Raw genomic sequence first — 27331 nt, 5'->3', positions numbered from 1 at the left:
AGGGACGGGGCAAACCACAGGTTTCTAAAGACAAAAAGAGCTGGTGCTCTGATTACTTGTGAAATGCAGATTCTGATTTTGGGAAGACTTAATGCTGGCTGTGTGGTAATGGACCAAAAAAAAAAAAAAAAAGAAAAAAAAAAAGATGACAAAGGAGGAGAAAAACTGCATTTACCCGTATCTTTCCCCGGTTGCACTGTTCACCGTGACAGGTTGTCTCCATCTGCAGATGGTCCGATGCCACCGTCATGCTTGCATCATGGCAATGACATTTATAAATGGAGGTCCACGGGCCACAGACATGGAGCAACTGGCTCAAGGTCATCTCCAGCCTGCGGCGGGGACGGGAACAACACCGAGGTCAGCCCGGTCCCACGACTGAGCTCTGAGCCCTGCCGGGAGTCGGCGGTGTGGGACAGCCCCCGGCAGGGGTTTGCCTGAGAGGACTAGGGCGCAGGACTCCAAGGGGGAGAGGTGGGCGAAAGAAGGGCGGCGGCGCCGCCCTTTGGACCAGCCGCTGCGAAGCTCCTGGCCGGAGAGCTGAACCCCCAGCGGCTTCCCCTCGGGGGTCTCCCTCGAAAAGCCGGCGCCCCTGGGCTGGGTCTGCCGCGTCCTCCGCGGCGGGGGGAGAGGTGGGGCGAGCATCCCCCGTTGGCGGGTGCGCGCATCCGTCTGTAGCTGATCGTGTCGGCGCTGGCGCGGCGTGCGTGTCTGTGTCTGTCTCCGTGCGGGTGCCTGCCTGTGTCTGCGTGTGCCCCTCTCCCCGCATGTGACACCGTGCGTGTGTGCTCGCACACCTCCCTCTCCTGTTCTCTCTCCAGCGTGTCTCTGTGTGTCCCTGTGTGTGCGCGGGGAGCGCAGCGCGGAGCCGGGCGCGGCAGCAGCGGCAGCAGCAGCAGCGGCGCGGTGCCCCGAGCTCCGCGGCCGGAGGAGGAGCCGCGCCGGGAGCCCCGCGAAGCCACCGGGCGAGCGCGGCCGCACCGAGGCGCAACAGGCGGATGGCGGCGGGCGGCGGGCGCTGAAGGCGAGCGGGGCGAGGCGGAGGGGCAGGGAAGGGTAGGCAAGGAAGCGTAGCGCCGGGCAGAGCGGGCGGGATGCGGGCGGAGGAGCCGCTGGCGCTGGCGGCCCCGAGGGCGGGCGGCGAGGCGGAGGCGGAGGCGCCAGGCGAGGAGCGGACCGGCGGCAGCTGCTGCAGCAGCGAGCGCCTGGTGATCAACATCTCGGGGCTGCGCTTCGAGACGCAGCTGAGGACCCTGTCTATCTTCCCCGACACGCTGCTGGGCGACCCCAGCCGACGGGTGCGCTACTTCGACCCGCTACGCAACGAGTACTTCTTCGACCGCAACCGACCCAGCTTCGACGCCATCCTCTACTACTACCAGTCCGGGGGGCGGCTCCGCCGGCCGGTCCATGTGCCCCTCGACATCTTCCTGGAGGAGATCCGCTTCTACCAGCTGGGCCAGGAGGCTATCGAGACATTCCGGGAGGACGAGGGCTTCATCCCAGAGGAGGAGAAGCCCCTGCCCCAGCACCACTTCCAACGCCAGGTCTGGCTGCTCTTTGAGTACCCCGAGAGCTCCGGACCAGCCCGGGCCATCGCCATCGTCTCCGTGCTGGTCATCCTCATTTCCATCGTCATCTTCTGCCTGGAGACCCTGCCTGAGTTCCGCCAGGAGCCCAAGGGACCCCAGCCTGGCTTCAGGGAGGCTGCACCTCTCGGGGATGAGGCACTGCTGCTGCTGCCGCTGCCACTGCCAAGTGGGACCACCCCATCCCTACGCCCTGCCGCCGGCTCCGGCCCGTTCTTCACAGACCCCTTCTTCCTCATTGAGACCCTGTGCATCATCTGGTTCTCCTTTGAGCTCCTCGTGCGCTTCTTCGCCTGCCCCAGCAAGCCTGAGTTCTCCCGCAACATCATGAACATCATCGACATCGTGGCCATCATCCCCTACTTCATCACCCTGGGAACCGAGCTGGCCCAGCAGCAGCAACAGAAGCAACAGCCCGGGAGCAGCAGCAACAATGGGGGCCAGCAGCAAGCCATGTCCCTGGCCATCCTCAGAGTCATCCGCCTGGTCAGGGTCTTCAGGATTTTCAAGCTCTCCAGGCACTCCAAGGGGCTGCAGATCTTAGGGAAGACTCTCCAGGCCAGCATGAGGGAGCTGGGCCTCCTCATCTTCTTCCTCTTCATCGGGGTGATCCTATTCTCCAGCGCCGTCTACTTTGCAGAGACTGATGACCCTGACTCGCTGTTCACCAGCATCCCTGATGCTTTCTGGTGGGCAGTGGTGTCCATGACCACTGTGGGCTATGGTGATATGTATCCCATGACCATTGGTGGCAAGATTGTGGGCTCCTTGTGTGCCATCGCTGGTGTGCTCACCATTGCCCTCCCCGTCCCTGTCATCGTATCCAACTTCAACTACTTCTACCACCGAGAGACTGACCATGAGGAGCAGTGCCAGTACACCCATGTCACCTGTGGCCAGCAACAGTCACCCTTCTCAGAGCCCAAGAAAGGGGACAGTAATCAGTCCCTCAGCAAATCTGAATTCCTGGGAGCAGAAGACCTGGAGTCCATGAAATATTCCAACTTCATTCCTCCCAATAACCAGGGATATAAAGAGAAGAAAATGCTGACAGAAGTGTGATGGATTTTGTTGTCCTTGGTCCAGACACGGAGCTGCAAGCTGCTGTTAAATTGTCTTCCTACAAGCAGCTGGATCTATTCAGCATTTACATGCCAGACTGTGAATTGTGATACTGTAAACAAAATGATACTGTAAACAGAATGATTGTGATAATGGGCTCTTCTGGCCTGATTTGCTGTTTCTCATTACTGTGTGCAAGAAATGTTCTTGCTTTATTCTGGGGAGTGCTAGCTGTCATCCCCACTCCCTTATGCATTTCTTTCTCTGCTTTTGATGACTGCTTTAATCCAACATTTGCTCCAAGACCAAGTCTTGTAACTCCACTAGCAGAGAAGTCCTTGCCACTACTTCAGCAGAAGCATTCAGCAGAGTAAACAGTGAAAGGGGCTACAAACATCTGGCTTGAGCCGTGCTCTTAGTCCCTGTGCCAGCATGGTGCCCTTGGCTATGGAATCAGTCATGCCTGCCATGCCATTGCCTTTGAATAATGGAAACACTGCAGCCAGGATCACAGGGAGCTCTGCAGCTGTAGGGGAAAGCCAGCAAGCAGATGCCTGCCTTCTTTGCAACACTTGGCATGCTAAAAGATCCTCCTAGCTTGTGTTTAAAAAAAAAAAGAAAAAAAGATGCAAAAATCTAAAAGCTCTTTGCTACTTGTGACCATACATCATGTATCAAAAACAGGCTTAAAGCAGTCAACAGGCTTGGTGAAGATTCTCTGTGTTTTGAGCTTATCTCAGCCTTATTTATGCCAGTGCCCTGATGTTAATTGGCTTTTATGGTATCAACCTAATCTTCATAGTGGTAAGTGCCTTCTGATACAAGGCATGTTTGATTAAATTCATTTGTTATCTGCAGAATTCATCTTCACACAATAGTGTTTAATGAGATGTGCTTTGTGCTTCAGATACCCAGCTCTGTATTCGGGCATGTGAGAGCAGTTGACTCCACTGCTTTTTTCAATTGAGCATTTGTGTAGCTGAGGGAAGTTTGCATGTTGGTGTTTTGTTGATGTGGCAGGAAAATCCCGATCACAGAGAGCTCTGCACCTGTGCTGTGCAAGGATCACGCTGGTTTAGCAAGTCACAGGCATAAAATGTTCCAGGGTGAGTGTGTCAACATTTGAAACTGAGACTGGCATGGATACAAACTTCCCTAAGCTGTCTGCACAAAGCCAGCAACATCCTTCAGACCCTTTGAATGAGGGGAGAAACAGTGAGCCCTGAAGAGATGCTCTTGCTGTATTGCTGGCCTAGCCAGTTCCTAGTATTTCAAGGATAGGAGCAACAGCAGTGTTTTTGTACTTGCTTTTAGGAGAGCAGTTTGTGCCAGCCATCCAAAATATGCGTAGCTTGGCCTGCAGTTCCAGGTTTGCCAAGGGACCAGAGATTTCTATCTTCAAATACACGTTTTACTTCCCAGATCATTTCATTACTTTCAGTCAGCTCTGCCTTACACCTAATTTTAAAAGTGTTTCAAGCTCTGCCAGCAGGTGAGAAAGGGAAATATATGCTTTCAGATTTCATTAGCAGATTTTCCTGCAAGGAAATATCCTTCTTGTTTGAATTCTAAGTGTTTATTCTGCATTCACACATCTGCATGTGTATGAAAGCAAAGGCAGCCATTAATACCTTGCTTCACACTGTATGAAATGCATATTGGAATGTACTACACATTGCATGGGACACGTGTAATACATAAACCAGGCATCATGCCAAGGTGCAAAAATAGAGAATAGATTTTGTATATGTACTGTGCTTTTCAGCCATAAGACTAAGAATGCTAAAGGCATATCATAGAATCATAGAATGACCTGGGTTGGAAGGGACCTTAGAGGTCATCTCTTTCCAAAGAGGGACACCTTCCACTAGACCAGGTTGCTCAGAGCCCTATCCTTTAATATAGTCAAAACTGGCTATAGAACTGGTTGTAAGATGGGATCTGTTTGCATCTTCATTACTCTACCTGTTTTCAGTTGTCTTGAGATATGGCTCCATGCCTAGAGTGCTTTTATTGTGGCCTCTCTCCATCCTGGCCCTGCTCATATGGTAGAAGTTGTTTGTGCAAATGCTCCACTCCATTTCTCCAGAGTGCTGTTGCCTTCTCAAATGTTTTTAGTGTGCAGGGATCTCCCTTGGGGTCAGCACACAACCATTATATTAAAACCTCTGCTTTCTCTCTCTCTTGCTGAAATCAGTAGGAAAATGATACTTCTCTCAGCCTGGGAGACACGAGTTTGATGTGTGTGGAGATTCTCAGTTCAGTTGAAGAAAGAACAGAGATAATTTCTTTCAGACTGAGCCTAGGAATCTTAGAGGAAAGAATTAACACAGTTATTATCTCTCTTTCTGTAACCATCATTTATAGTTATGAGTTTCCACAGGGTGCTATTCATAGTGCACCTATAATGTGAGATGTTTCTACTTTAAAACCAATTAAGTATCACCTTAAGAAATCACATTATAAACTTTCATTAAAATTAACCTTCTAATCTGCCTGAAAACTAAAATCTTTCTTTCCATCCCTAAGTCAACAACATCAGATGTGGTGAGGGCTCATAGCTCAGAAGGGTTTGCCTGAATAAAGCCTAATTTCTCATTGCTTCATGGGACTGAGGCAAAAGTTTGTGAAGGTCTGAGCTTTGGGGACCATTCTGCATCCCTTGACACCTGTAATCAGCTGGTGGGTAAATTGTCCTGGTGAATGAGTGGGACTGAGGGGCATGGTGGCATCTCTGTTGATTTTGTGTAAAAGTTGTCCAGTTCTTAGTGTGTCTTAGTCTTGGTGGTGTTCTTAGTTGTGTTTCGGGGTTACCTTAATGAAATCTTTACAGTGAGGCCAAGAGAGGGACTGTTCTTCAAATTTTGTATTGCTAGAAACTAGCAAAAGAAGCTGCTATTTAAGAAGGATGTTTTGAGGCTGCTGCCCTCTCCCAGCAGAATGCCCATGTTTGGGCATATTTTATGCCTGAGTCTATCAGCTGATAAAAGTTTCCTCAAAGTAAGATATAAAAAAACTCAGGTTAAACACAAGTTCAGGAGGAGTCATGAGACACGCTGAGCCTACATCAGAAAATTCCTGAGCTTGTTTCTCCCCCTGGGCTTGGCCCCATTGGCCCTGCCAGGCGGGAGCCCTCCCTGCCCAGAAGAGGTTGTTTTCCTGACCAGCACGACAGACAGCTGGACATGGAGACTCTAGCAAGAAAAAAAGATCAGTGGTAGCACAATCCCAGCATGTCTTACATAGATCCTCTTGGAAAGAGGTGTCCTGCCCATGGGTGGGATTCAGCAGTGAGTTTCCAGGTGGAATCCAGCAATGAGTTTCTAGTGGGTATTGGATTCTCCCACCGGCAGATTGCACCCAAGATGTGAAGAAATTTTGTGGTGAGCAAGGCAGCTCTGTACAGTTTTTGTGAGCCACATTTGTCAGTTCTGAAAAGGCATGTAAAGATGTGTAAAGCAGGAGTGATGATTGCTCCCTGGGTTTTCTGTGTTGGCTCTAAGAGAAATACAGACCACCAACAGAAACATGGAAACTGTAACCTTGGGACTCATTTGGGGCATGTAAATCCTTCTCAAAGCACCTCCTGAAAAGCAGTGAAGTCCCAGAGTAATCAGTAATGCTATGTGTTACAGAACTTGTGGAATCTGACCTTTTTTAAGGAGCCTTCAGATTTTTTTTTCACGTGACTGAAATGACACAGCGGCACCCATTGACATTAGCAGAGGTCTTGTGCCACTGAATCACAGAAATGCTTTCAAAAACCTTACCTCAAGTTCTCAGCCCTTAGCACTCCCCCCGGCTGCTCAAAATGCAAATCCGTTTCCTTCTGAAGATAGAGCACATCCCTGTGAAGCCAAGTAGGCGCCTCCAAGGACTTGTTTCCATAACAACCTCCCTAACTGTTTCTCTCCGGGCTGTGATTGTGGCTACAAGCAAGAGCACTCGTTGGATATTTTGTGTTCAGATATCAGCACCGTATCTTTTCAGATGTTTTCTTTGCCTACTGGAGCTGATCCCATCACCTTATATTGTGTACAGCTGCCCTGTCCAGCTTCAGGTGGGCAGTTTCCAGCCTTTGAAAGCAGAGAGTGCAAACTGGGAGATGGGAAGAGATTTTATTTGTCCATCCTTGCACACAGAGAGCTGGAGAGTGTGTGAAGGACAATCTGAACACAGCCAAGGAGCTGAGGGGCAATTGGTCTGATGTAGAGTCATCTGGGTGCCTGGTGACAAGGAATACAGGCTAAAGCATTGCATTAAAGATCCAGAAATGCCTCTTGCAGCAATCTCACTGGGAAACAATTTTGCAGTGGAAGAGACTATTGCTCCTTCCAGATCCCCTGGCTGGTTGTGACAGTTGGTTCCCCTGATCATTTTCCCATAGGATGTTTTTCACCAAAAGCAGGACAGGGCAGAAATCATCTCCTTGGAGGTGGGGAAGGAGGGAAGGAAAGGAAGAATTTTACTGAGGACACCATTTTTTTATCCACACAAAGGTCTGGAAGTTTGAAAGGCATGAAGACCTGTTCTGTGGTGCTTTATTGTTGGACTCCTGCTCTTACTTCCAAGATGAAATTCCGTTCAGCTCCTTCTTGGAAAACATTGGAATTCGTGATTTTTGAGTAATTTTCTGTTTGGGCCTTTTGATCCAGCTTTTGTGGATAAAAATTCACTGCTACAGCAGCTGTGGGGGTGAAGGTAACTGAACTTGGTCTTCTCTCCTGGGTTCTTTCATTGAGAGGTCCCTATGGGATAAAGAAGAGTGAGTGTAAAGAAAATTCAGGGCAGCAAGAGACAGGGTAAGGACTGAAGTGTCTTCCACATGGTGATGGAAAGAGCAGCATCAACCCTAAAAGCAAAGGAACGAATAGCTCCAGCATCTGCTGCTATTGCAGAAATAGGTAAGGTCTCTTTCTGTTCTGGGAAATTAACAACCAAGTGTTTCTTGAAATTATTAAGGAAGGATTTCCTAATTAAGATTTGCAACCTAAAGGGAGAATCTGGTTCTAGGTGAAGAAAGAAAGATAATTATAAACTACAGAAATGTAGTATGAGCCAGATCCTCGCCATCTGCTGATTCAAGCTGGCAAAACTCCTTTTAGTACAACTGCCTTGGATTATATTGGGCTCCAGTTTCAGTCTTCTGCATCAAATCCAAGCACATGTACTGTTTGTTAAACTGCTTCTTTTTGTTTGTTCTTTTCTTGAAGTCCAGTTTACATCAGGGGAAGACCTGCAGATTACAACAGGAGTCAACCACAGCTTTCCCAAAAGCTCCCACCTGACTCGAGTCCAAGTAAGTCCTACCAAACTCAGCAGAGCTAAGTTAAGTTTAAGTTTATATTTACAGAAATTAGGAGCAGCAGCCTTTTATGCATTTTTTTCCTCACTGGTGGAAAGATGTGGACAGATTCATGGGGAATAGGAAGATACTGCCCCCCATGGCAGCCCTGTGAACACAAGATATCTCTGTTGGTGCTGCTGTCACCAAGACCACAGCCTTGAGCCCTTCATCATTGCTCTTTGAAGCTTGCACTAGAGGCGTTTCCCTTCTGAAGAGATTTGCAGCCATGTTATCAGCCGGTTTGCAGGAGAATGCCTGAATGCAGGCACCTGCTTTAGGCATAAGAAGGGGAGCAGGTGTTGGCAGGATGAAAAGACTTAATCCCCTGGTGAAAGGAACCAGGGGATGTGGTGTGTCCTTAGCTGCCACCAAAGACAGTTCCTGAGGAAACTGCCTGCCAGTTTCAAGGAGCTCTTCTCGTTCAGGCTGGGGTCCTACAACACCCTACCCAGGGAGATAAATCCAGAAAAATGTTTTTGGGGAAAGCAGACAGGGACTGTGGTAATTAACAGTGCAGCATATGCTGTTAGTACATGTTAATTCGACGTTAATTTCACTCTTTGGGTGGGTTTTCCCTTGCTCCAGGGAAGTCTGTCTGGGGCTTGTTGGCTGGCACAAGGAGTTTGAATGTCATAACATGGCTTTAAATTTTGGGAAACTCATAGCTGAGGTCAGTGTGGGTTGTACTATCCTACAACATTCACTGATGAACCCTCACCACTGGACACATCTAGGTTGTCTGTAGTGCTAATTAATAAGAGGGGGCCCAAGAAATAATTGAGCTTTGCTATGTAAAAGTTCTTCTTAGTGAAAGGAAAGAAAGGATTTTCAGGAGGGAAAGTGCTCATCCATTTCTGTCGTCACCATAAATACTGAAGCTGTGTTGACTACTCATTGGAGATGACAATAAGGGGAAACTTTTGTCTTCACACAAAGAAAATTCAGCAAGTCCTTCTTTGGCTTCATTTTCACTAAATTAATATGAAGATATTTATTCAGTGGTATAAAATTTTGCAACACAATTAGTCCAAAAGTGGATAAGTCATAAATTTATCAATTTAATTACCAAATCTAGTCATTGTCTGTTTAACAAAATGAGGGCCCTCAATTCTGCTCTCTTCCCAAGGTTAGATAAACATTTCCATAGGATTGTGGATGCTGTGACTCCTGATTTAAATGAATATGAGAGAAGAATCAGGCTCAAAGAAGAGGGCTGTAAGTGCACATGACTAGGCTGGATTTCTTTAGGGTGCTGTAGGTACACATTGGTCCATTCACCTAAAAGGTTAAATACAATTTTACACCAACAAAATGTCTAGTTTTTAGAGTACATATTGGTTTATTCTCTTACATTCTCTGGAGGGAAATTAAATGGTATTTTACAAGAAACTGCAACATTACCATCCCTTCTTGCTGTTCTTTGATGCATCTGTTGTTTTCAATTAGCTTGATGGCATCCATTTTCAGAAAGCAGATGCTGCCCTCTTTTACCGTGGTGCAATTCTGGAATGACTGCCCTGACGTCAGTGAAGTGACTCCAAATTTATCCCAGGCAAAAACAGAATTGGACCACAGTCTCTTTGTCTGCCTCTTTGCTCTGGAGCTCTGGGGAAGGTGTGTCACTGCCACAACATAAGGTGACATTAGGTGGGGGCTAGTGCCTGTCTGCTGTGCTGTGCTTGGCATTTTTGTGTCCTTGACACCCCCACTCACGTGTCTGGCTGGAGCAGGAGCCAGGCTGGGCTGGGGCATGCATGGCGACCAAATTCCTGGTGCTGAATGTAGCACTTTCTGACTCTGGATTCCTGACCACTCTCTGTCTTAGCTTCCTCTTGCCTGGATATGTTTCCCAAGGAGACAGAGCTTCTTAAGATGAAGAAATGTAGTTGCAATTCTTAAGTAATAGAACAACAGAAGGGTGGCAGAGGGAGATGTGGAGACAAGTTCTGTGCCCTGTACATTTTTTTGCTGATAGAGCTGTGTGAAAATCATTGCAGTCCTGGTAGGTTGGCTTTACATCTGCTGGTTTCAAAGTCTCCATTTACAGGGAGTACTAGGTTGGAAAAAATGGGACTTACCTGCTCTAAGTCTTCTGATGTCAGTCCTGCCTTCCCTGAAACTGGACAAAAAGCTTTGTGTAAAATCACCAGTTTGCTGTAAGGGAAAATACCACTGGAGATGGGACAGATGAGGGTGAGTAGAAGGAATAGTTGTGGAATCATGGAATGGTGAGGGTTAGAAGGGATCTTAAAGACCATCTCATTCCAACCCCCTGCCATGGGCAGGGACACCTTGATTGCTCAGAGCCCCATCCAGTCTGGTCTTGAATATCTCCAGGGACGGGCAGTTACCGCTGCTCTGGGAAATCTGTTCCAAGGCCTTGCCACCCTCATAGGGAAGAATTTCTTCCCAATATCCAATCTAAATCTCCTCTGTCAGTGTGACGCCATTCCCCCTTATCCTGTCACCCCAGGCCCCTGTCAAGAGTCTCTCTGTGGGCGCCCTTCAGACACTGGAAGGCCACAATGAGATCACCCCAAAGCCTTCTCTTCTCCAGGCTGAACAATTCCCAATTCTCTCAGCCTTTCCTCCCAGCAGAGCTGCTCCATCCCTCTGATCCCCTTGGTGTCCCTGCTCTGGCACTGACTCCAGCAGCTCCCTGTCCTTCACTCAGCCAGAGCGCCAGTGTCACTAACTGAGCCACCAGAGTGGCTCAATTAAAAAACAAAAATCGATGTGCAAGTCTTGGAAAATCTCAGGACAAGCATGTTCAGTAACACCTGGAAAATGTTAATTCTGCAAGGCCTCATCTGGAATGCTGTGTGCATTGTTGGTGACCTAAATTTGGTCAGGCAGGATGCACAGAAGAACAGCAAGAATAATCAGGTAGATGGAATGTGCTTTGCTAGTGGAAGCTGGAAAAACCTGACTTTTCTATGCCAGCAAAAGACTGACAAGACCTGTAGTTAGGAAAGTAGTAGGGGCAAAATAACCAAAAAAGAGGAAAAATATGATAAATTGTAAGATCTTCCCACATTTCTTGTCTCCATATCATTTGCCATACTGCATGTTTACCTACAAAACACCAAATCCTGGTGATTTTACTACTAAATACTTGGTGTTTGTGGGTAGGAGGGAGAGCTAGGAGAGGAACTGTGAGTCTTGGGAGGTTTTTTCCTCTGTGGGACTGAGGAGAGAGAAGGAAGTCCTAGGAGTGTGGTAGAATGGCACAGAGGATACCATATGCCTCCAGGAGCTGGTCTGGAGGCAGAGAGCAAATTCACACCCTTTAAAAAACCCCACCAAACTCTGTTCACTGCTCTTCCCCTCAACCTGGAATGGCTGGTCACCTTGTCCAGTCCTTTCTCTCTATCCAGAGCTCTCTAGTTCTTTGCTGACCTTCCTTCTTCCTGGAATCTTTCCTCACTTCCTGGTCATTCCTCACTCCCTTGAGCTCCCTGGAATCATTGGAATGGTACATTGCATCTAATGTTGAGGAAAGCCTTGAACCAGCTCTGCTGGTCTGATTTGAGCAACCTGCCCTGGTGGAAGGTGTTCCTGCCCCTCTGGCAGGAGTATTGGAATGAGGTGATCTTTAAGGTCCTTTCCAACCCAAATCAGTCTGTGATTCTGTGGCTTGCCACAGAAACAAGCAGTGATGCATGGTCTTCAACAACTGCTGCTCACAGAATCAATGAGGTAGGAAAATACCTCCAAGATCATCAAGTCTAGCCTTCAGTGGAATATCACAATGCCCAGAAAACCATATAATGAAGTGCTTTGTCTACTCATTCTTTGAATAGTTCCAGGGCTGGTGACTCCAGCACTTCCTTGGGCAGTCTGTTCTAATTATTAACTGCTCTTTCAGCAAAAAAATTTTTCCTAATCCAGTCCTGTCCCTTGTTCCCCTGGAGAAGAGGCTGACCCCCACCTGGCCACACCCTCCTGTCAGGCAGTTGTGGAGAGCAGCATTGTTGGGTAGGAGGTCAGAGTAGTTGATCCCAATGGCCACTCTGGCCTGAAGAGATGAGTAGAATAATTTCCTATTACACACACTGTTCTGACACAGAACAAAATTTCACGTTACCACTCTTACCTCTCTCACCTCTCTCAAATCACAGAATTCACAGAACCAGTAGGTTGGAAGAGACCTTAAAGAGCATCAAGTCCAACCCATGCCATCTCAAGTAAACCATGGCACAGAGTGCCATAGCCAGTCTTTTTTTAAACTCATCCAGGGATTGTGACTCCACCACCTTCCTGGGGAGACAATTCCAGAACTTTATGACTCTTTCGGTGAAAAACTTTTTCCTAATATCCAACCTATATTTCCCTTGGCGCAGCCTAAGACTGTCCTCTGGTTCTGTCAGTTGCTGCCTGGTGAAAGAGACCAACCCCCACCTGACTACAACCACATTTCAGGGAGTTGTAGAGACTGATAAGGTCACCCCTGAGTCTCCTTTTCTCCAGGCTAAACAACCCCAGCTCCCTCAGTCGTTCCTCATAGGGCTTGTGTTCTAAGCCCCTAACCAACCTAGTTGCTCTCCTCTGGGCGTATGCAAGTGTCTCAACGTCCCTCCTAAACTGAGGGGCCCAGAATTGTTTCCCCTTGTGGAGGTAAAGATCCTCTTAACCTCAGGAGGCAGACAAAATATTGACTGAGGTGGGAGCTTCATCCATTCAGCCAGCTCTGTGTCACAGAAGTGCCAGGAAGGAGCTGTCCTAAGACTTTGTCCTTGAGCTTTCCTGCTTGTTGATGCTCTTTGTTCACTTCAGTGAGGAAACCATTGTCTTGTGATTTCCATCTCTGTTTTGGCCAAGCAGTTCTGCTCTTTAGCTTTTCTCCTGTAAGTAGCAAGATGGTGAAGGGCCTGGAGGGGAAGCCACGCAAGGAGCAGCTGAGGGCACTTGGTCTTTTCAGCTGGAGAAGAGCAGACTGAGGTGAGAGCTCACAGCAGTTCTACAGCTTCCTCACAAGGGGAAGAGGAGGGACAGGCCCCGATCTCTGCTCTGTGTGACCAGGGACAGGACCTGAGGAAACGGCTGGTGCTGTATCAGGGAAGGGTTAGGTTGTTTAGGAAATTTTCTTCCCCCAGAGGGTGATGGGGCACTGAACAGGCTCCCCAGGGAATGGTCACGGCTCCAAAGCTGCCGGAGCTCCAGGCACAGGGTGGGATTGTTGGGGTGTCCTGGGCAGGACCAGGAGTTGGACTTGATGATCCTTGTAGGTCCCTTCCAACTCAGGCTGTTCTGTGATTCTATGATTCAATGAGAAAAAAAAGGCAATAAAAATGTTATGAATATCCATGCACATCACAAAAGCCTGTGAATGTGGACACCACTTGTGCTTTATCTGTGGCATTGGCAGGATGATGCACACAAATCTGGTGGCCCTTAAGATGTCTTAAGAACCTGTCCCAAGCAGTTGGCATCATTTGTTCATGATTTGAACCATGAACACAGTTGTGCGTTTAGTTCTGATCTCAGTTTACTCACAGAATTATGGAATAGCCCAAGCTGGAAGGAGCCCTTAAAAGTGTATAGTTCTCAGGTTCTGAATTATTCTCATATTTTAGCATGTCAGAAATAGCACTGTCTGGCACATTCCTTTGAGAACTGTAGACTTTTGCCTTTCATGCTTATGACAAAGCAATTGATCTTTGTAGCCTGTCCTTGGAAGTGACTTTCAGAAATGTTTTGGAGAGTATTCACCACTGCATTAGTCTGGTATTTGATGATCTTTTAGTTTTCAGCAGTGGACTGCAAACACTTCTCTTGGATGTATTTTCAAAAGGCGCCTCTTCCTCAAAATCAGCAATATTTGTGTGACAAGTTTCATTTCAGCTTATTTTGGTACCCTTTACAAAAGGCATGTTTGGAAAATTTTGTAACGTGCATGATCTCTTTCTTAATATTGTAAATATTTTTTGCCTTTTTTTTTTAAAGAAAATGCATGTAAATAAGATAAAATACAAAATTTGGCCCTGTTTTGGTTTTTGTTTGGTTGGTTTTTGTTTGGTTGGTTTGGTTTGGAGATTTTTCTTTGTTTCTTTGGGGTTTTTTGTTTGTTTTTTTCTAACTTTGATCTGGAATGAAATATATAACATGCGTTTGTGTTTTGTGGCTTTTTTTTTGGTTTTTTTTTTTTTTTTTTTTTGGAAGAGAGGGGATTATCCTTGGTTTAGGGGAGTTTCTTTTTAATAAACTCTTTTTTTAAGCAGTGTAGTGATAGGCGTTGGTTGTTCCCGTTAATTACCAGTGTGGCTCCAGTGTCAGCTCCAATATTTCCTTGAATTCAGCTAGGTGATACTCAAATGCTCCAGAAGAGATGGAATGACAGCCCAAAGCTCATTGGTAATTACAGCATGTACTCCTGGTGACAGAAGGGATGTTCCAGTGCTTTGGCTATGGCTGAGCCAAGCCAGTTATTCTTTTCTGCAGCTGCAACACCTGCCCAGTTGAGAAAGATTTTTGATGAGACCAAACTGCTCTAGTGCAGTCTGACTTGTTAGAACATGTCATTCTGAATTGTGAGCTCTTCCTGTTCCCACTCAGCTGGTCAGCTTTTAGGATCTTTTTACTCCGAGATTATGTGATAAGAAAAAAAAATTAAAATCTACAAAAAGCTTGTTATTAAAATTTTCTGGGTGAATTGAGAATGGAAGGAAAAGGTGCTATCTGCAGAGAACTATGACTGCTCCCTTACTTTTTTCTTGGCTCTTAAAAAACAAAACCTGTGCATATTTGTGAGCTGCCACTAACACTTAGCTAAGGGGATTTCAGAGGAGATGAGTTGGGAGCTCCTTGCACAGTAACCACTAATCAGCATCCCTATAGAAAATGTCTGAATACATATTGATCGAGCCAGCTGCAGCAGAGAGGGGTTCTGGAGGCTGATGCAGCTTTCCTCCCCATCCTCCATCCCCAGTCATGGAAACTGTGTAGAAAAACCACGCACTGGTACTTCTGGCCCTGGCATTTCTGCTTGTTGTAATTGCACTAAAAGGTTGTGTAGGTTTTTTGATAGTTAAGAGACTGCTTAGGAAGGAAGATGATTTAAATATTAGGCTTGGAATCAAGGGGACAGTCCCCAGTTCTGTCACAGGGCCTTTGGATGTCCCTCACATCTCAGTGCCTCAGCAATAAGATGGGACAGTATAAAGCCATTGGTTTCCTTCTTTTCACTAAACCTTTTAGACAGGGAGATCTGTCTGAGTATTCCTCATCTCCTCCCTGACACCTGGATAATGTCAGGCATGGCTGGGGACCTCTCCTCTCTCAGGATATGGTGTTGTGCTGCTGTCACAACAGCGGTGACAAACAGATGGGCAGTGAGGATGAAAAAAAACATAGAAAAATGTTTTTCCCTGTGCATGGGACTCATGGAATACCCAAATGCTGACAAGTCCTGCTGTTACCTGGCTCTGTGTTGAACTTGGCTGATCTGATCCCTGTTTTCTAGGCTCAGGCACAAAACACTCAGAGCAGGCCCCTCATTTGTGACTCTCCCTTCCCTTGCAGGTTGCCTGACAATTAAAAGTGTGCAAAAATATTTCTGTCTGACAAAGCTCAAGGCTGACTTAACTGCAAGGTAAATTGAAAGCTCCTGGAATGCTTGCTGCATGAAAATAAGAGGCTGACATCACTTTTCACAGCTAGTTCAGAAGAAGGGAATTGAAACAAGTTCTTCTCTTCTACCCCCTGAGTTCCCCTCAGGGACCAAGATGTTAAAACAGGAGAAGAACAATATGCTGGAGGTGGAAGGAGTTCACTATCTCTTTCAGAGATTTGTGTCAGCTCTCCAAGCATGAAGGACTGGCACTGAGCAGTCAAATCTGCATTTTGAATCTGGCAAGACTGGGGGTTTTTTGCAGATATTCACTGGCATTGTTAGGAACTAATCCTCCTAATCGATTTGTTTTGTGTTTTTTTTTCCTTTATGGTATTTCAGAGGGATATGAGGATAGCTCTTCATGCTTTATATTTAGTCATATATTGGTGATTCAGAAACAAGCATTTGTAAAAAAGGCCCAGATGAATCCTCTTGCAAATTCCTTCCTGTCCTACAGCACATTTAGGTGCTGGAGACTTACAAGGAATGCATGAATCTTACAAAAACCTTATGTTTTTGGAGAGGGAGTCATGCCATATCATTGTGTCCACCATGATGCATGAAGAAATTTTTTTGATGGCTGAAATGTTTTAACAGCCCTGCTGATACAGAGACTTAGTTTCAGGCAAATGGAACCAAATTCTCAGCTGGTGTTCATACATCAGCACATTTTTCTTCTGATGCCAACTAGGCAGCATGGTACAGGGTGCTTTAGAATCCTTTTTTATCATTTAGTGGTTTTTTGGGTCTATTTACTGTATCATTGGGGAGCAATACCTGTTTATCTTGAAAATTCAATGTTTTGAAGTGTAACTAAAATTCCCATTTGAATGTTCTTTGACTGTCAGATGTGCCACAGCACCATGCTGGTCTGTGGACAGACTGATGCTCACAGGCACATTCTGGGTCAGGATCTGGGATGGATCTAACATTTAATTTTTCCCATACCTCAATTCCTCTTACTCTGGAAGAAAAATAACATTTTTCTCTCCTCAGCCTGCAGTTGGGTGTTTATCAGTGGTAAAGTTCTAGGTACACTCATTTATCTTCAGATAATGTAAATGGCCATTTTTTTCCTGCAGGGAATCACAAGTAGATGGTGCAAGACAGACCTGGGAAATTAGAATCATAGAATTACAGAATGGCTTGGGTTGGAAGGGACCTTAAAGATGATCTCATTCCAGTGCCCCTGCCATGGTCAGAGACACCTTCCACTAGACCAGGATGTTCAGAGCCCCATTTAGCCTGGCCTTGGACACTTCCAGGGATGGGGATTGAACCTAGATGTGCAGCTGGGGCAGCTGCTAACTCTGAGATCTTCAAGGAGCTTCTCTGATCTGTTCCTGATTTCACATGGTTGTAATTTCTGTAAAGGATATTGTTGTTTTCACAGCTGGAAACAGGATAAATGGGATGTTGACCCGCTTTACTTGCTTCAGTAATGTTGCTGCCATTGATAATTTTATTTTAGGAAGGAATTCTTTCCTGTGAGTGTAGTGAGGCCCTGGCACAGGTTGCTCAGAGCAGCTGTAGCTACCCTATCCCTGGCAGTGTCCATGGCCATGTTGGATGGGGCTCTGAGTAACCTGGAATGGTGGAAGGTGTCCCTGCCCATGGCAGGGTTTGGAATCAAATGATCTTTAGGATCCCTTCCAATGCAGGCCACTCTGTGATTCTTTGACTATTTCTCTGTGCCCCTATATCCATTTCCATGCTTTCTGTCAATAATTGGAATACTGTGTCTTCAGGCAACTATAGTGGGAGTATAAATACTTAACTAAGCAGCCAGGCACTCAGGAGATACCATAAATTCACACTTCTAGAACTTTGATAGAAGGTGGCATTTAAAAAAAAGCCTAAACACACTATGGCCATTGTGAATTTTTTCTATTGACTTAAGTGAAACAGAATTGGAGCAACAGCAAGTGCATTTGAAAATCCTGCCTCTTGCTCCAAGCAGCAGGTCAGGAGTGATCCTGCCCCTCTGCCCAGCCCTGTGTGACACATCTGCAGTGCTGTGTCCGGCTCTGGGCTCCTCAGGACAGGACGGCCATGGAGCTCCTGGAGTGGGGCCAGCAGAGTCTGTAGAGATGATTTAGGGCCTGGAGCATCTCTGACAGGGAAAGGGTGAGGGAGCTGGGGCTGTCCAGCCTTGAGAGGGGCCCCAGGTGAGAGGGGTCCTCAGCCCTGGGTGTCCCCATCTGCGGGGAGGGCTCTGAGCAGGGCCCAGGCTCTGCTCCAGGTCCCCCAGCAATGGCACCAGAGGAACGGGCAGGGACTGAGCCCAGGAGGTTCCACCTGGACATGAGGCAGAATTTCTTCCCTGGGCAGACTGAGTCTCCTGCACAGGGGCCACGAACTTGCTGCTTGTATTCCCATTGCTGGTTTTGATCACAGGGTAACCCTGGAGACCCTTGGGACAAGGGGAGAGGTATGGAGTGGAGATAGCTATGGCCACTGCCACAATCATGGCAGACATTTCCTTGTCCCTAAGCCCCTTTCCCACACTTCTCAGCAGCAGCTGCCATCCTGGCCTCCCAGGGCTGGGCTGGCAGCAGGACCATGGCTGGTCTGCTGTCCCCAGCAGGCTGTCCTTAGCAATGCCATTGCCTCTGCTGCAGAGGGATATTCCAGACCTTGTGGCTCAGTATACAGAGTTGGGGAAGAAGAAGGAAGAGAAAGGTATGTTCAGGGTTTGTTTTGGTGGGATTTTGTGTATTGGTTCCCTTGAGATATTTCAAAAAGGCATTTAAAATAGCTGTGAAGAGAAGAGAGATAAGGATTTAATGAGGGCTAGCAATGAGGTTAAAGCTGATAAGGAAGGTTGGATTCAAGTTGAGTAGAACTCTGGTTGCTTCATCTTCTCAGCCACTTTAAGCTGAAAACGTTTACCTTTGTGGTCCTTTCCATAAATTTTAATAAGGGCAAGCATATCTTTTTGAATTTTAATTTGAAGTCATTAACTCTGCATTTCTCCCAAAATATTGCTCTTGAAGGGATACTTTGTGAGCCAAGGGAAAAGTCTAAGTGTCATAGGCTCCTCTGCATAGATGAGAAGACTTTGAAATCTGCGCAGCCCAAATTTTAATGTCTGTGGTTTGGCTGCATCTTTGACCCATAAATGGGAAAGGACTGGGAAACTGTGTGGGTGCTGTACCAGTTGAACAGGAGCTCATGTGCCAGGTGTGTCTGTGCTTGTGAAGGTGTGGTGGATGTCAGTGCTGGAAAGCTGTAGGCTCCCCAAACTGCAAGGTTTTTGCAGTGATCTGATGTAAAATGCAAATGGTGGTGTGGTAAATAGCAAGATTGTGGAGAAGTGAATTTGGTTTTATACAGTACTTTGAAGTGTATTGGAAGCAATAGCTGGTCACAGAATCAGAGAGTAATTGAGGTTGGGAAAGAACCCCAAGATCATCAAGTCCAGCTGTGTGATCCTCACCTTGTCCCCAGACCATGGCACTGAGTGTCATGTCCAGCCATTCCCTGGACACCTTCAGGGATGGAGACTCCACCCCCTCCCTGGACAGCCCCTTCCAATGCCTGATCACCCCTTCCATGAAGAAATTCCTTCTAATCTCCATCGTCAACCTCTCCTGGAATAGCTTGAGGCCATTTCTTCTCATCTTGTCCCTTGTTCCCTGGGAGAAAGGGAAGAGCCTGACTCCCCCCAGCTGACCCCTCCCGTCAGGAAGTTATGTGGAGCCAGAAGGTCCCCCCTGAGCCTCCTTTTCTCCAGGCTGAGCCACTCCAGCTCCCTCAGGTGCTCCTCACAGGACTGGCTCTCCAGACCCTTCCTTGTTATTAATTAATCTCAGGATTTACTCAATACAGTTTCTCAGCAGCAAAAAACCATAGTTTTTCTGGCAGGTTGGTATGTAGTTTCCAATGGAGCCTTTTCTGGGGGGAAGATCATTGATGTTTATTGCAGCAAAATGCCCACAGAAAGAGAGATGACTTTTCTGGGCAAAGGCATAGGAGATTCTGTGTAATTCTACTGAATTCCGAAAAGCCTGAAAATTCAAAGGAAATTTGAATTGCAGTGGGAAAAAGTCTGACTTAGGGAAAAATACTGACTGTTGCTGTGAGGAAGCGGCCCCGAGAGCCCGGGAGGAGTTTGTGGAGCGTCGCAGTGCCATCCTGTGGGCCAGGGAGGTATGAGACAAGGGACACCTGCGCGGGTGCCCGGGGGATGCTCCCTCACCACCCACCAGCAGGATACGGGAGAGAATGGCAAGGGTAAAACCTGGAAAACCCCTGGTTTGGAACAACGGCAGTTTTGTAGGAAAAGGAAGAGCAGTGCACACAAGCAAAGCAAGGAATTAATTCCCTGCTTGCCATGGGCAGGCAGGTGCTTGGCCATCCCCAGGAGAGCAGGGCCCCATCACACTTAAGAGTGACATGGGAAGACAAACGCCATCACCATGAACATCCATCCCTTTCCATCCTCTTCCCCCATGTTATACACTGATGATGATGATGCCATAAGGTCTGGAACATCAGTTGGGGTCACCTGTCCCAGCTGTGTCTCCTGCCACACAGTCCCAGCCCCCTTGACAGCGTGGCAGTAGGAAAACCAGTTGGATCTGTGTCAGCACTACCAAAACCATCCCTGTATTATCAACCCCAGTACAAACCCAAAACGTAGCCCTTGGGAAGGAAATTAACTGTATCCCAGCCAAAACCAGCCCAGCCAGGAAGGCTCCACTTGCATGAGCAGCACTGTCTGCCTCAGCATTTATTAATCCATTTCCTTTTATGTAGAGAAATTCAAGATTTTCTGTGTTTTTTGTCTCCAGAGTTAGGTTTGAAGGAGCTCCTTTGGTGGCAGCTGAGGACAAGCACTTAGGCTTAGGTCAGATTTAGGGAATGGATGTGGGACTTGCCACATGGTGCATTTTCTGGAACAAGTCAGTGTAGTCTTTGCACAATGTCATTAAACCAAACAATGTGATTTTAATGTCAGAATTAAACACAACATATTCTGGAAAGTCAGGATTCCTCAAGGGAGACCCAGATGGCTCCCAGGGAGAGAAGTGTGAGCTGCATATGGCCAGCACTGTGTGGGGTTAAACTGAGGGTTTATTTTGAGGAAGGATTTTGCAGTGTTGGGAATTTCCTTGAATATTTTGATTTGCTCAGTCAAGCTAAAACAAGCAATCTCACATGAGGCTGTGCTGGATCTTTCCACTTAGTTATGCCAGCTGATTTTATGTGTCCTTTGCAACAGAGAAACACTGAAAGGAGTTCATCCTGTCGTTAGGAACAGAGCTGCTTACTTCACAATCCTGCTGCTCTTTTTTGCTTCTCTGCTTTAAGATGGGCACTATAAATACATTGGATCTGGTCTGTTTAATGACCTCTCCCTTATCTCTGCACAGTGGGATAGCCTGGCTGCCACAGGGGTCTGTCCTAATGAAAGTGAGTAAAATTTGCTTCAGTGGAGTTACATCGACTTGAAGTAACTTTCTCTACATTTTTGCCATACCCAGGGACATTCAAAGCCTGAAATTATTCTCAGTTAACTCATTAGAAGTTGCTTCTGTATGTAGATCTTCTTCCTTGCTGAATGTACAGTCTGAGTGGGATTGCATCTCTCACCACTGAGGGGGATTCCAAGACCTTGCATGGTAGCAGGAGGCAGCAGTTTGGTTTTAAATATGAGTGTTATTCCATGTTTTCGATTCATAAATGTAGAAGGTGTCTGAAATGGGGTTGAAAAGTTGCCCAGGTGAGTTTAGATCCCATTCCAGAGCATAGTCCAATTTTTCACGCCTCTGGTCTCAGAAAACTTCACTGAGGTATGTTGAGCAATTTATTATGAATTGAAGCATCAGTATCAGGCTCTCAAAATTAAGGACAATAAAGGATAGAGAAATGGGTGCCCAAAATTAACCCCCTGCAACCCTCTACACATAAATAAGGTCCACCTTGTAAAAAAATGACAGCAGTTTAGGAGGGGTTTTTTGTGTACAAGACCTGCATTCTGCTTTCTGGAACTCAGCCCCTTTAGACTTCAAGCTGAGCATCCAATACCATTCTCCACATGGGAAATTCGTGGTTTAGTTTTGTACTTTAAATAGTATTTAAATGTAACTAAGCAATAACTGAGTAATGAGTAAGTCATAGGCAAGGAATACTTTGGTATTTTGTTTCTCTTATGTTTCACATTTGCCTTCAGGCCCATTCCTTTTAGGTGCTTTGTTACTTTTGTATTTATAGAGTTATAAAGATAGAAAAATCTTCTTTGGTCCACCTGCCACTCTTCTGGCCCAGTCAAAACCTTTCCTGTTGCTTGCTCTGTATGAGTGAAAATAATAATTATTTTGATGGTGCTTTCCAGCACTGACATAAATTTGGATAGGATGATTTCATGCCAGTCTCTGTTGTGCTGTGCTGGCTAAACCCTGGCTTAGTGGACAGATTTAGAATGTGAGGTTTGCTGGCCACAGCTGGTTGGGTTTTTCCCAATATTTGTAGTGTCGAACTATTGTTTGTTCTGCTGTAACTGAATATAACAGCTCAGTTATACTTTCTAAGCTGTTTGCAGAGATCGGCTTAAGGCTGCAGTTTTTGATCCCTGCAGATGCTTTGTTTCTAGAACCAAATGAAAGTTTGGCCAGAAAAATTTAGACTTTGGCTTTTTGATTTACAGGTAATTCAAGAAAATTTTTCATACTAAACTCAAAAATCTGTTTATAAAATTCATTACCTTTTTATTTACTGGTACCACGGTTCTTTTGCACAACCCTTGCTTTGAACCCTTGCTTACTAACCTTAAACATGCAGCACTTCCAGTTCAAGAGGAGTCATGTTTTCTGCCAGAGAGTTTTCCCAAATGAATTTACAAACCATAAAGGAGCAGGAATCATCTCCCTGCAGGTCAGAAACAAACTGTAAGAGAGTATATTTTACAATTTCTAAGCATTTTTTGATTTTTAATATACACAATGGATAAAAGGAGATCCTAGACATCAAATATTGACTATTTTGAGTTTCATCCTCTCCTCTTTCCCAGTGTAACTTCTCTACTACCTTTGGGGAAGATCCATGTCATTCACATAAGCGTAAAACTAGACCAAGAATCAGACCAAACCACCACTGTTATTGCTAACACTGCTGCGAAATCCAGGCATTTGTCAGAGGTTCAATTCATGCAGCTGCCACAGACATATCTTTCTGCCTCTGGATTGTCGGATTGGGTCTCTGCTTTACCAAACTCCAGACAATCACTGGGATTCAATTATTGCTGCTCTGAATCTCTTGAAAACTGTGAGCTGGCCTCAGCATCTCAATTTTTTCATCCTCTGTAATCCCTGGAGTGAACACTCTATTCTCCAACATATAAATCCACAGGAAAAAAATTGACATGAAAGAAAAACTCACTGAGGGAATTTTGCTTTGAAGATCAGCACATATTTAGCCTGGAAAGCAGATTGCTCACAATTGTGGTGAACCCAAAGCAAGCAAGTTGTGCATTTTGTAGGTAGACCTGGCTTTTCTTTGTCTTAGAAAACTTTGAAGAGCAGATGCAAATGTGTTGGTGTATATTTATATTTATGTAAGGATGCATACTTATATATATATATTTTTTGTGCTCCTGACATTTTCTTCTTTCAGACCTAGGCAGAACTCCTGACAAATATTGTTCACTTTGTAGGCTTCTCCCATCTCTGATGTTTCTCCCACTTCTTTCTCCTCCTTTGGGCTTTGGCAATGTGACAAACAACCTTCTGGCCCAGAGCTTTCTCACTGCCACACTTTTTACAGCCTGTTCTTCTTTTTCTGGCTACTTGAGTCATTGCCAAGCAGTAGCAAGAGCTGTGGGAGCTCAGGACTGGAAAGTGTATGCTTTTCATCGTGGAAAAAGCTGCTTTCAAACCCCTGCACTGAGTGGGAAAGGGAATTGTGGTGGAAAATGCTGTGTACAAACATAAACAGTGCAGACTCCTTGCAGTGCAAAGCTTGAGCTGCTCAGCATTTTGTCAGGCACAAGCTGAACTTCTTTAAGCTCATTAGTAGCCCTGCTCACACAATTAAGTCTGGACCTCAGAGTTTTGTTTAGCACTCAAGAGTCCTGAAATGGTGAATTTAAGATCATATCCTATCCATGTAGCTATGGTGGGTTAACCCTGTCTGAATGCCAGGTGCCCCCCAAAGCCACTCTGTCACTCTCCATCCTCAGCTCCACAGGGGACAGAAAATATCATCACAGGCTCCTCACACTCTTTCTCTGGTCCAGTGGGAGGTCCCTCCCATGGAAGTGAGCCCCCCAGGAACTTCTCCAGCGTGAGCCTTACACATGGGCTGCAGTTCTTCATGATCTTCTCCAATGTGGATACCTTCCACAGGGTGCAGTCCTTCATTTATTCCAGTAATTTTTTTCTTTCTCCTTCTTTTGTTGTGGAAGGCTGCTGCTACTATTAAAAACTTATTAATAGCCCTTTAGGTTTTATGATGAGTCACCAGCACAGATGGAGCTGGAATGGACTGCACAAAAGTGTGACAATGGAGAAATCCCTAAAGGAAGAAAAGTTATTGCAGACCCAACTTTTTTTGTTCTGCTATCTCATAAATTGTTTCAGATCTAATTTTAAAAAAAATGAAATAAAAATTTTAAATTCCTTTATCTGCTTTGATAGACTTTCCTGCCCCTGGCACAGAGGGAGGGGCTATAAGCCAAATTGTCATTACAGATCTATCTTAAAAGGACCTAAAATTAGATGCCGTGAAAATGGCTCTAGGAATTCCCAAAATCCCAGTTACAGTAAGAATCAGACCTTGTGCCTCTGTCTTTGAAGAGCACAGCACTGCAATGCATCCTAACAAATTTTGCAACCTTCTAATAAATATATTTCGTCTCATGCAAGAAGACAGGTGTGTAATTCCCAGGAGCTGCAAGGAAAAATTGGCCCTAAAGCCAATCCCAGTAGGCATCCAGGTAAGCAAAGAAAGGTAGCACTTTCCATTTTAGCCAGCTGCAGCTGATAACAGATTTCAAATTCAGCCCCTTCAAACATTCTCATGAAGAAATGAACCCTTAGGTTGTTGTGGCTTTACTGTAAAATAACAACTTTTTCTTGGGCATTTTTTTAACACAACACTTTTTTTATTTTTCCTTGCTAGGCTGGATTTTGTATGCTGCAAGGCTGTCATGTCAGGATGCTGCAAAAGAGTTTGTTGCTTCATCTTCCTATAAAGTTGGTGGAGTTTCTCTCTATGCAGGGGGTACAACCTTTATGGCCAGGAAACTGATTTCCTTGCTCTGTGGTTTTCTTGCTGCTGCTGCTGCTGCTTTTAAAGGGGTCAACACTCTTAGTTCCAGGAAACTGAAACTAAATATGAGTAGGGACTGGAGGAAAGAAGCAGGGAGAATCCCCTACAAGATTCCAATGCGTCTTATTTCTGGGAAAACTAAATAAAGTGGGATTCAACTGCCAGTGGCTAAATAGCAGCAATTTATGAGCTGTTCCTCAAAAGCCCCAGACAAGCACCAAGTCCTGTGGGAAGCTAGAGATTGACCCAGGACACCTCCAGAACAGTCTGCTGTTGAAACTTCCTTTAAGCCTTTTTTTCAAGTGGAGCATCCAGACCTGGCAAATGCCCTTAAAAGAGGTCAGCCCTTAAAAGAGCAAAGAGCTCTCTCTAAGAAAACCAAATGAGTGGCCAAAGTCTGTCCATTTGTCTGCCTATCTTTTTGGCCTTAGATTACTGTGCTTTTCAAAGCTGTGCCTTCATAACTTGGATAAAAAGGTAGATGTTTCACATAGCTCTACAAGTAGTAATCATCCTGTTCATGCAAAATATCTGCTGCCTGAGGGATGGGCCCAAACCAGAGGTGTTTCTCATTTACCTACAAAGTGTCTGGCTTTAGCATCTGTAGTCAGTTTTTGTGAACATGTGAGTCCATTGCCTGCTCTAACAGAGTTATTGACTTATTTTAAGTGGTTGTAGAGTTTCACTGAAATAGCTCTGTTTATAGTCCACTGTGTGACTGAGGAGACACAATAGCCAGACAATTCTGCAATTGTAATATAACTGTACATGGCATTCCCAGAAAATGCTCTGAAGTCCTCCTGTTACACCATGGTGGTAAAAACTTCTGCTGCTTTTCAAGGTCCATGAGTCCATGCTGTGCCATGCTGAAAGTGATAGAAAACCCAATTAGCTCTGAAAAGTGAAGGGCAGAGAGGGGTGCTCTGGCCTGGAGTTCCCTCCCTTTGGCAGCAGCAAAGTTAAGCCATGCAGCCAAATTTCTGTGACCACGTGTGGATCCAGCTTGTTTGTGTTGCCAGCTCTCTGCACAGGGAAGTGGGAGGTGGAGTAGGAAGAATTGATTCTGGAAGAGGAAAGCCTGAGGGGAAGAGTGGAGTTAAATGTGACAGCTGAGATTTCCAGAAGGTAGTTTGCTGGACATCCAGCTTCCCTACAACTCATTATCAGTAACACCCTCTATATCTCCCTGAGTGATTTTTAGCCTGTCTGGCACTTTTCAGCATCATTGTGTGAGGGAAAAGAAGTAGGAGGCAGCCCTCTCTGCTTTGGCAGCTCTAGGACTTCAATACATCTTTGTGCTGCTGGCTGAGGGTCTGGATCTCTGAGGAGCTTCCTGACTACCTGTGGCTCCCGCAGGCTTGTAGGACTGGGCTTAGAGAAACCCTGAGCTGCCAGAAGAAGGCTGCTCCTGGTGCAGCTCTGCTGAGTAGTCCTGGGTGTGGAAGTGAGCCTGCAGTCCTTGGGAGGCAAAATGCACTCCATTATCACAAGGGACCTGCTCTATCTCTCAGTGCAGGCCAGCTATGGGAATCCTCCAAGTCTCTTTATCCTCATCTGTGTGTCAAGGCCATGTGGCTGACCATGAGTGACCAGAGCTGCCATGGACTCTTCTTGCAAGGGCAATGGTCTTCAGAGTCAGCATAGGTGCACGTTACCTTTGAAAAAGTGTGAATATCCTGGGGAAATCCATGGGGCAGAAACCTTGGGCCATACTGGGTGCCCACACCATCAGCAGACATGATATTGACAGGTGTGCTTTGCTTTTCATGTGAAACCTTGCTCTGATGCATCATTCTGAGAAAAACAGCTGGAATTTGCAGGCCAGGTCATGTGGTGAGATAAATAATTCCAGCTCCCTTACTGGACCTGATTTATACAGGTCAGGTCCAATATTTCTGAGGAATTGTTGATGGTGGAGGCTTTTTTGTTTGTTTTGCTGAAAACTCAAATCCTTTCAAATAAAGAACAAATGAGGTATAGGGAATTTTTTGTGCTTCAGGATGTTTGCTGCATTCAGGCTTTGAGAACACAAATTCTCTGCAGACAACCCCAAACACAGTGGGAAATGAAATTATTTGGCTTGGAAGTGCACCAAGGAGATGGGACTTGAGTGAGCTTTGAACAGCAATCATTAGTCATTAGTGGTGGTGCCATTAATATGTGCTTGACTCAAATCCAGAATTGTACAGGTGAGAACCTGGTGAAACATTGTAACGTTATATTTGTTATTGTTCATGCCAGTGTGATCCACTGTCTAGCCCACTGTATAAGCTAGACATGAATAAAATCAGTATTTTTTAAAGCGTTGTGTGGGGTTTTTATGTCAAAAAGGCTGCTTGACCTCTTGGACTTTACTGTGTTCTGTTCATATTAAATGTTTGATGTGGAGTTGATACGGGTCTGCAGCTTTTTTAGGACAGTCCATGTCCCCTTGCAGAATTTCACCTT

The 27331-nt window shown here is 45.8% G+C and overlaps 1 protein-coding gene across 12 annotated transcripts in view; it reads left to right on the top strand.

Moving 5' to 3' along the window:
* Positions 1-216: 216 nt before the first annotated feature.
* The window catches only part of LOC119708264 (potassium voltage-gated channel subfamily A member 6-like), a 78215-nt gene continuing 51100 nt past the window's right edge, over positions 217-27331 (top strand). For 3 of the 12 annotated variants that reach the window (XM_038154430.1, XM_038154435.1, XM_038154433.1), the window contains exons 1-2: positions 217-7555; positions 7865-7950. In XM_038154430.1, coding sequence (XP_038010358.1) covers positions 1095-2651 — 1557 coding nt within the window. In that variant the 5' untranslated portion in view covers positions 217-1094 and the 3' untranslated portion in view covers positions 2652-7555; positions 7865-7950. Of the gene's footprint in view, positions 7556-7864; positions 7951-9124; positions 9214-9465; positions 13999-15519; positions 15590-24733; positions 27233-27331 lie in introns of those variants that run through there. The other 9 variants (XM_038154432.1, XM_038154438.1, XM_038154429.1 and 6 more) reach the window with 9 other exon arrangements.

Source organism: Motacilla alba, chromosome 1A, assembly GCF_015832195.1.
Source record: "Motacilla alba alba isolate MOTALB_02 chromosome 1A, Motacilla_alba_V1.0_pri, whole genome shotgun sequence".
Taxonomy (NCBI): domain Eukaryota; kingdom Metazoa; phylum Chordata; class Aves; order Passeriformes; family Motacillidae; genus Motacilla; species Motacilla alba.
This window is presented reverse-complemented; position numbering and strand designations above follow the sequence as displayed.